Source organism: Castanea sativa, chromosome 6 (genome assembly GCF_040712315.1).
Source record: "Castanea sativa cultivar Marrone di Chiusa Pesio chromosome 6, ASM4071231v1".
In the NCBI taxonomy this organism is placed as follows: Eukaryota; Viridiplantae; Streptophyta; class Magnoliopsida; order Fagales; family Fagaceae; genus Castanea; species Castanea sativa.
Window position 1 is genome coordinate 29297318 of NC_134018.1, and position 9798 is coordinate 29307115.

The 9798-nt window shown below is 32.9% G+C and overlaps 1 protein-coding gene across 2 annotated transcripts; it reads left to right on the forward strand.

Moving 5' to 3' along the window:
• Nucleotides 1-1878: 1878 nt before the first annotated feature.
• On the forward strand, nt 1879-7458 carry LOC142637911 (rho GDP-dissociation inhibitor 1-like). Of its 2 annotated transcripts, XM_075811876.1 has the most exons (6): nt 1884-2093; nt 2244-2617; nt 2722-2788; nt 4487-4705; nt 4788-4912; nt 6913-7458. In XM_075811876.1, exons 2-6 carry the CDS (start codon nt 2366-2368, stop codon nt 6988-6990), a joined length of 741 nt encoding a protein of 246 aa, XP_075667991.1. In that variant the 5' UTR covers nt 1884-2093; nt 2244-2365; the 3' UTR covers nt 6991-7458. The 2 variants fall into 2 exon arrangements, with proteins under 2 accessions (XP_075667990.1, XP_075667991.1); XM_075811875.1 differs by having other exon boundaries at nt 1879-2617.
• The last annotated feature ends 2340 nt before the right edge of the window (nt 7459-9798 follow it).

A 9798-nucleotide genomic window follows, 5' to 3' on the forward strand; every position in this document is an offset into this window, starting at 1 on the left:
GGTTTAATACATCAAGAAATATGTTTTTCAAACATATCAAGTGTTAATATTAAAGACATGAAGATTGATTCAAGAAACAGGTGAAGAAAAACTATTTCATTAAAGCTTGACAGATAGCTACTATCGAGACTAAATGGGAAGCTTGACACAAGATCGACACAAGCTCAATCTATCGAGAATTACGATTTCAAAATTTCCAGGTCTGAAATTCGGCCCATTTTGTGTTACTTGTTTAGGGTTTCTTTTTTTACAACTCTAGACCTATATAAGACTTATTTTAAGAGCCGTTACACATGGATACAGAGCCCAAAAGTTTAACATTCTCTGTGAGAAGCTACTGCGTTTGTATAACATAGGGTTTTGTAATCAAATGTTTTCTAATCTTCATTGTTGATGAAGTGAAGAACTTTGCAGCTAACAACAATCATTCAAGTTGCTGGAGTTAGTCACATACTGGGATCTGTTCAAATGAGTTAGTCACAGATTGGAGATTTGTGTATCAAAGAAAAGAATGCTATTACAAGATCAAGTCCAATTGGGTATTGGAGCGACGATTCAATTATAAGCTGGTATTTTGGGATAGACCAGGGTAGTGGTAAAATTTCTTATACTTGTAATTACTTGATTATTGATTAGTGGATTTTTGGAAGTGGTGATCTTAAATTCACCATGTGGAGCTTTTACCTTGCAAAAGGTTTTCTTCTCTTTTGTCAACAAATCACCCTGTCAATTTAATTTTCGCTGCATTTAGTTTATTTGGTGATTTGTTGGTGCCTTTACGATTTGCATGTAATTTGACCTAATTAATCAATTTGGGTAATTGAATTAATTAATCGAGGTCAAGCTATCTTAGCCCAACAATATTAATATGTGTAAAAAGTTTTGTAAAATTTTTATGTCTATAGACTTAAAAAAAAAAATCTACGTGGTTCATAATTTAATTCCAATTAGCAATAATTTTGCATCTAAAATAAGATAATAGAGTTTAAGTCATATTTACTTTTTGTTTAATCATATATATATATATATATATATATATATATATATATATATATATATATATATATATAATACCTCAATTTCAGTTTTCATCCTACGCCCCCAAATACATCAAGTCACCCCTACATGTACGCAGTACGTTACTTGTAACTCAGTTAGTTAGCATTTCTTGATAGACTAGTATTTTCAAAAGAGTCAGTAAGAGTTGAAATTCCCCCTGACTATTAAAATATTAATAAATAAATTTTTTAAGAAATAAAGAAATTATAACTACTAAATTATTAATAAAATAATTTTTTTTTTTAAATAAAGAAATTACAAACACTTGTAGGACCACATTATTGAATGCCTCTTATCCTTGTTATATACCGGACTATAAGCCAACGGTGAGACTGATCTTGATTCTAAGGTGCTGGTTGGTAGGATATTTTGAACAACAGTTTTCAGTATTTAAACAACATTATATGTATTTTTATATATTTTTTTAAATACACGTATTCTAAAAAAAATATAAACAATATTACTAGAATAACATTACTTAATTTTGGACTTTGCCAAACAATTAAAAGGTATATATAATATCTATTAAAAAAAAAAGTTATATATAAGACTCATAGAAGTGAAAGAACAAATACTGCTGTAATAATTTGACACTATTCCAAAAAAAAAATACACTGCTAATAACGTCATCTCCCCAAGCCTTATTAAGGATATATGAATGGTTTATGAAAGTCTGAAAGAATCGAAGTCTTCCCTTGAATCCGCGTACTACTGCGTGAATGTAAGTGCATTAGTGTCCTCCACGTTTTTCTTTTCTCAGATCTCTCTCTCTCTCTCTGACTTATATTTCGGATCACCACAGGACTTTTTCTCTCTATATCTCTCTCTCATTAGAAAAAAAAAAAAAATAAAAAAAAAACAAAAAAAAAAACCAAAGTACCATACTACACCTTATCTCTTTCTCTCTCTCTCTCTCTTCCCAAATTTTCAACAAGCATCCACAGAAAGCTAGGGAACAAGACAAACCTTTTGTTTTTTCTTTTGTCTGTTTTGCCTTTCCATTGGTGGGCTCTGGTTTTCTTTGGCTACTATTGGTTGGTTTTCCTGAAACACATACAATTATTGCCTTTCTAGGATTGTTTTCACACAAAAAAATAAAAATAAAACCCTGTCAAGGGTTTAAAAAAAAAATTCCTTTTGTTTTGTTAATTTGAGTCTAATTTTCCTTGCTGGGTTTTTCTTAGCTTTCTGTCTTCAGAGAAACGAAGACTTTGTTTTTGTGCTTTGCTTGGTGGGTTTGCATTGTTTTTGTCATTGTGCAGTTGGTGGTAGTTATAATTCTCTTCTGGTGAGTGTTGATGAATTGATGTCTTTGGCTGTTGGAGCTGTATCAAGTTCCAAGAACATGGGGTTCGATGAAAAAAAGGAGGAAGCAGAGAAAAGTACAAGAGAAATAGAGGAAGGAAAGCAAGAGGGTGATGATGAGGGAGGGAAGATTAGCAGACAGATGAGTGAAGCTTCTCCATATGCAACTGATCAGGAGGAGGAAGATGATGAGAAAAGCAAATTACAGTTGGGTCCTCAGTACACTCTCAAAGAACAGCTTGAGAAGGATAAGGTTTGTTTCTGCTGAAATTAAAGGTTAAAAATAGAGAGCAATTCTCTTCTGTTATAAAATGTGTTTTTATGTCTTTTTTTGGGGTTGAATTTGTGAGAATCCAGGATGATGAGAGTCTGAGGAGGTGGAAGGAACAGCTTCTTGGGAGTGTTGATCTTAACAATGTCGGAGGTATCAGTTTCGCTATTACTAACTTTGTGGGTTTTTTAAGAAATTTGGTTTTCATAATATTCAATTCTTTGTCATTTCCTTTTACTAATTGTCCATTTTGGTGGTCTTCTCACCCCAAAAAAAAAAAAAAAAGAGTCCATTTTGGTGATTGCCAATGATTAAATAGTATAAATGACATAAAAATGATTAGTCTGATCTTTTTCTCCAATTTTTTGTGTAGTAAAAGATTGCATATCTTAACTTGTCCTTCACATTTTTAATATGATGATATTAGCATTGCCTTGTAACTTAGTTGTATTGTCAGCACTATATTATTGTAGAAACTTTTGTGTGGCTTGTCTTTTTTCTAATTAATACTTTCAAATAACTTGTGAATGGATTTCTTTATATATTTTAATGTGAAAAGGCACTCGATGTTTCTTTATTATGCTCATTTTATGAAGCAATAGAATGCAAGTCCGCTGACATTTATTTCGAATTTTTATTCTTCCATTGTCAATTGTTATGTAACTTATAGAGAGAAAAGGGTCAAGACATATTGGTTTACATTATTATCTTTGGGAGCATATGTTTGGAATTGGTACCTTGCATTTCTCTAATTTTCGTTTCTTAGATATTTGACCATTGTGAAGTCAAATGGTCCAACAATTTAGGATTCCTTTAATTTTCGTTGTACCAGTGATATTTTAGCATAAATAAAATTACTGACATTTTGTTCCCTTTTCTTTATTCTCTCTAATTAGCGTTTTGTCATAGGATTGTTGTTGATTTGGTTCACCTCTTTTTAGGGCTGTAATGTAAACAAACTAAGTCGTTAATTAACCGTTCGGGTTTGGCTTGATAAAAAGCTAGTTTATGTTTGTTTGTTTATAAACAAGCTAAGCTTAAATTTTAATTTTAAGCTCGTTTAATAAATGAGCCCAATAAAAAAAATGTTCATGAACAAGCTCGTGAACAATAAGGCTTGATAAAAATAAAATAAAATAAATAAAGCTTAGGTTAGTTTACGGGGATTGGTAATAAGTTTCATACGGACTTGAACAATTAGTGAGAATTAGTGAGAATTGCTATTAACAAGGTGTTCATATACTCTCTTTTTTTTTTTTTTTTTGTGTGCATAAATTGTTACAAAGAGTTGGTGATTGGGGGGAGGATTTAAACCATAGTTCTCCTCATAAAGCATGCCAGTTAATAACTTAATATCACTAAATTACAAAACTCTTGGTATTCTTATGATTAACTTATTGCTGAATTTTTTAGTAGTGTTATTGTGCTACATGAAGTTTTTTAACGGTAAATTATTTGATTATTATTCAATATCCCACGATTTTAGTAAATGGTAATGCTAGGACAATGTTGTTTTCATCAATTATCATACATCATGAAAAGGATATTGTCAACTATGGTGATGTTTTCATAAGTCAACTTACCTTGTTGCTATCAGTCAGCTCATAAAGTCTACACTATTTTGGTGTTTGTTATGTTTTGTACATATTAAAATCCGGTTTTGCAAATGCCTGATTTTTGTATTCCTTCCCGAGACTTTTTATGTCAGCCATAGATAGAAAGCCTTATCCAATTTCTCTCCCTTTTTTGTTTGTTATTTATTTAGATTGATAGAATGGTTATTGTTTTTGTTTCTGTTTCTTTTCCCCTTGCATTCAGTAAGATTCTTGTTGTGTGCCTCTTCTATTCCAGAAACTCTTGAACCAGATGTGAAGATATTTTCTCTGTCAATCATCTCACCTGGTAGATCTGACATTGTTCTTCCTATTCCTGAAGATGGAAAGCCCAAGGGTATATGGTTTACATTGAAAGAAGGTAGTAAATACAAATTGAAATTCTCTTTCCAAGTGAGTAATAACATTGTTTCTGGCCTTAAGTATACCAACACTGTCTGGAAAACTGGTATAAAGGGTAAGTTATCAGTGTTCTTATATTTCCCAAAGTACCAATTTGAAACACTTGGATGTTTCCCTCACAATGGAACTTATTTCAGTGGACAGTTCAAAAGAGATGATTGGTACATTCAGCCCTCAGATAGAGCCCTACACACATATAATGCATGAAGAGACCACCCCTTCTGGCATGTTTTCCAGAGGATCATATACGGCTAGATCAAAGGTAAGTTCAATCACTTATGCTCACTTTTAGTAATAAAAGTGAAAAGATAATTTAGACCATGTTGATTGATTTTAGTGGAATTAAATCAACTTTGCACATGAATTGATTATGGATTTCAGTTGAGTTCCAGCTAATTCCCATAGCATAAACAAATCAAATAATAAAGAAATAAATTATAAAATAAATGACATAGGTGATTTATTGACGAAATAAAAGAAATAAAAAAACCAACATATGGATGCATCCTAAGGTGAAAAAAAAAAAACACTCCAGGAGTTATTCCCTAATTCCAAAGAAATTTTCACTGATAGAATCGAGGTCTTACAATTGAAATATACATATATTTCTAATTGCAACCCAATAGTACTTATGAACATGACTCCACAATCTGCTCCAAGTTGCGTGGACTATTCTCGTATGAAATTCTCCATATGAACCATGTCTGTGACTTCAAGGACCACCTTGGATTTATTCTCCGCAGTTGAATGGTGAAGGCTCTGTAGCTTCAACCTTTGATCACCAATCGAAGTACCATTCTTTAGATTCGCTTTTATGAACCTAGTATTTGGTGAAATGTTGAGGTTTAGTGGTTTGATCTTTTAGATGCACAGCAATACCCTCTACCCTCTTCCAGTCAACTTTAGTGAGCCCTTGGATAGCTTTGACAAGTAGGTCACAATTAACACATCATCAACCAACTTATTGGGCCTGATAAAAAAATTTGGTTTCCCGTCTCTCTACCGACCTAGCCTCAGTCGAGAGACGATTGACTGGCTGTTCTCAATTGAACAAGGGTCAATTGAAATTCAAGTGACTTCCCTTTCTTGAGCTGAACCTTGGAATTGAAATAAAACTTACATGTCATGGAATTAGCTAACACTAAAACTAACAGAAAGTTTCTGTTTAGATGACTAGGATGTGTGATCACGTGCCATTTATATAGTAATGGTACTGAATCAATACATTGATGTTGCTATTATTTTGTTCTAAGTAGTCTTTAGAGAAACTAAAAGATAAATTAATTTAATGGACTTTAGGTTCAAAAGAAATGATGGTGACTTTATGTTCAAAACTAGTGTACCCTACCTTTGAGATGTCGTTCCATCTGGGAAAATATAGAAAATGAATATGTACTGCGGGGAGATTGTAACTTCTATCAAATGCAGCTCTTTGAATCTCCAAATAACATGTACAATTTAGTGAAGTTTCTGAACATTATATAGAAATCTCATCCTGAAGTTGCTTGCAGAATCAAATGCAAATCAAAATCTCTTGTTGGATCCATATCAATTAACTGCATATGGAATGTGATTTGTTTGGAACAAACTAAAGTGACTAAATGAAAGAAAATATGAAAATTAGGAGAGCAAAAGTCTTACTCATGGACAGAGTTGGGCTTTGTGATGTACCATATATGTCACTATTCACCAGTTTTTATATATAATTTGGTGGGCCAACTTCTGGCCGAATTCTCAGACTTCTTTAGATTCCTGGCTTCCAAGTAATTCTGATCGCTGACATTTTTTTTTTTTACCAGTCCTGCATATCTTGACACCTCTAGTGTATTCCATTGAGAATTCCGGCATAAAGTTTCAGTACTATTTGTATCCCTTCCTACTTGTACTATTTAACTACTAAATACCTAAACTTTTCTCTGCCAATCACATTTTTCATTTCCAGCTTGTCTTATACTCAAAAAGTTTTTGGTTAAACATATGTGCTAGAAAGTATAAAATCTGGAAAGACATTCATAATTGAATGTGTTGTTGGTAGGCTATCTTTTGCAACAGTTACGGCCCATGCTGAACTGTATACTTATTGATTGATGGGGACTTGACGTTGCTTACTTTACATGTTCTGGCATTAATTGTACAAAACAACTTTAGTACCACATGGGTCAAACTATAAAACTATGGTGCAATAATTGCTCTTTAAACAGCTTTTTATTCCTAATATATATTTACTACCATCTAGTCTTATATATATCTTCTCTTTTGTAGTTTTTAGATGATGATAACAAGTGCTACTTGGAGATCAACTATGGCTTTGATATCCGAAAGGAATGGGCTTCAACTTGAGCAGAGAAATTTTCCAATGAGAGCTAGCATAAGCCATAATTCAGCTGATATTCTTATATTCACAATTAGCTTTAGTTTTTTTTTTTTTTTTGCCCTATTAATTACTAGAAGATTCCTGCCTGTGGCTAAGTTACATGCGGTTGGAGTGTATGGAGATTGGAGAGAGATGGATTCTTTGGTGACTGCCTTTAATAAAAGAAGAGCTTAGACTGACTTTTTCATATCCTGCTTGTACTCTTACCATTATTGACGTGAAGTCTGAAAAAGGGATGGAGTAACTCTTTGGGTCAATTTGTTTATAATAAGCTCTTTGGGTCTCATCTATCTGCTACTAGTACTGGGTTGTAAAGCATTTGGTTTCAGCCAAGAGTTGTAAAGCATTGGATAGCGGGTTGTTTTTGAATTGAACTCTACCTTTTCTTTAATTTCTTTATCTGCTTGTTATAAAGTTAGCTGGAATGTTATCTTTTTCATTAGCTATTCTTCTATTAATTGTTTCTTTTCTTGAATTTTTCATTCCTTGGTGAAACTATTTCCCAATATGAATTGGAAAAAAATTTGCCAAACTATAACTTAATAATGCTCCACCCAAAATGCACCTATCAGAATAAGGTTGGTGATTTAATGCTAGAGCAAAAAAAGAAAAGGGTTAAAAAATATACATTGGAATTTGTGTGCTTTGATTAGAATAAACTTTGCATTAGATATGAAATCTGAGAGACTCCAAGTGAGATGGTTTTTTTTTTTCTTAAGGTTCAGGAGCAACAAGCTGCCCATTGAGCAAAAGTTCAAGATATTAGACATGGCGGCCAATTCTGATTTTCATACTTTGGCTAACATGCAATTCTCAGACCCTTCTTCATTTTACTAAGGGGGAGATAATACTTTTGAGAGACTCTAAATAAGGCCTCAATATACCTTGTTAATCTAAAAGCCTAACTCGTTCAATAATGTTATATTAAATTCTTCAAATATTATCTGTTTTCTTGTCAAATTGGCCTGGCCTAGAGCAGTGGGCTTTCCCCTAGGGTGTAAGCTCTATTAGTAGAATGAAAGTGGCATATGGTTTTTAGATACAAGAAGATGGATTCATTGGTTCTGTAGAACTTGACTAGTTTCAGAACAGAAGAATCAAAGGAGGTTAAGTTGACTACGTGAGCAATTAAGGCTTGTTTGAAGAGAAACAAAAAGATAGATTAGAACATGTGTGATTATTGCTGAATTGAAGTTTGCATCTCCCAATCAAACATCTGGCCACTAGATCTAGGAGCATTGGTATTTTACTTTTGAAGTTAGATCCTGACTCCTGGCTCCTGAGGCATCAAATTATCTACTGAATTGTTTGCTCTTTTTGACCCAAGTATTCCAGGGGACTCGGATTCAAATACTCTGCTTTCTTGCCACATGCTATCACGGGCTTGGCCCATGAGCTCACATTCTCATTTGAGAGTGGGCCATATGTTTTTTATCCTTAGTTGTTCGTGGTTGAATTGGTCACTATGCGTTTTAGGATTGTTCATGTTTGTGGGGCAAGTCTTGCGATCATCCCTGTGCGCATTGGGCTAGTAAGTTGATACGTATAAAAATATCTCTTACCTCTCTGAAGATTTCAGCCAATTAAGACCTAATATGTAGTTCGCCAAAACAGAGTTGTTGAACACAAAATTTAATTACATATCTAAGAGGTTTTGAATCCTTGAACTCTACCACAACCATATATTTATAGGAGGTAGAAATGCTATACGGCCCAGGACCATGGGCAATAATAGGTTGTTAGAGTTTATTCATGCAAATCCATGGAGGTATAACAGTCAAGCTAGCTAAAAAGCCAATGTGTAAGCCGCATGCCAATAGGTTTCTAGCCCTATTGGCACCTTTCTCCTCCATAATCTTTTATGCCAATAGGTTTCTAGCCCTATTGGCACCTTTCTTATCCATAATCTTTTATGTCGTAGGTTTGACCTACCTCCCTCCTCTACTCCAAAAAAATAAGAGCAATGCTATATACACAAAAACTGAACATTTTTCAGCTCTTGTTGATGTGTTAAGGGCAAGCTTATATTGGTTCTTAATTAGGCCCACCACTAAGATCAACTTTTGTATGTTAATGCAATTTATTTTAAAGTATTTTCTATTTTTATAAGTATTATGTTATGGAACATATAATGAATTTTTCATTATATAGTGATATATGTATGAAAGACATACTTTAATAAAAAGATTTGAATTTCATGGTTTTAATATTGTTTTACATTTTTGGAGAAGATGTTATTAAAAGAGATATTTTATTAACATTAAAATGCAAATTGCACCATTTAATTTTGACTAAAATTCATTTCAATTATTTAACTTTACTTTCATTCAATTGAGCTCTTTAAGTTTCAATTTTATTTAATTTAGATATTCCCTCCAATTTCATTGAAAATTTTCCATTAAAAATATATCATTCTCTCATGAAAAAGACCTATAAAATAAATTAAAATATTTTTTTATGTAATTTTTTTTTTCAAAAAATATTTTTTCATTAGTTAATTACATGCTGTTGATGCTCATTTTAGGAAAGCCCAGCAGCAGGAAGAAACCCAACTATATGGGCAAGAAGAGAGTTAATGGATTGAGAGAAAGAAACTCATCAAGCCCAAATGGTAGGAATGATGAGTTTTAGGCCCATAAAATAAACAAATGGGCCTTGAAAAAGCAAATGGGTCAACAGGAGCCCAAAGGAAGAAGCAGTAAACCCATGGGTATTATGTGATGTAGAAAAGTGAGAATGGGCCACAGCAGGTCCGAAGTAATGAAGTAAGAATG

What these genes read in the sequence shown, in the direction of transcription:
- LOC142637911 (XM_075811875.1), top strand. Translation starts at nt 2,366, where the DNA reads ATGTCTTTGGCTGTTGGAGCTGTATCAAGTTCCAAGAACATGGGGTTC. An exon ending in TGATCTTAACAATGTCGGAG is followed by an intron (nt 2,789 to 4,486) that starts GTATCAGTTTCG and finishes CTTCTATTCCAG; the next exon opens with AAACTCTTGAACCAGATGTG. An exon ending in CTGGAAAACTGGTATAAAGG is followed by an intron (nt 4,706 to 4,787) that starts GTAAGTTATCAG and finishes AACTTATTTCAG; the next exon opens with TGGACAGTTCAAAAGAGATG.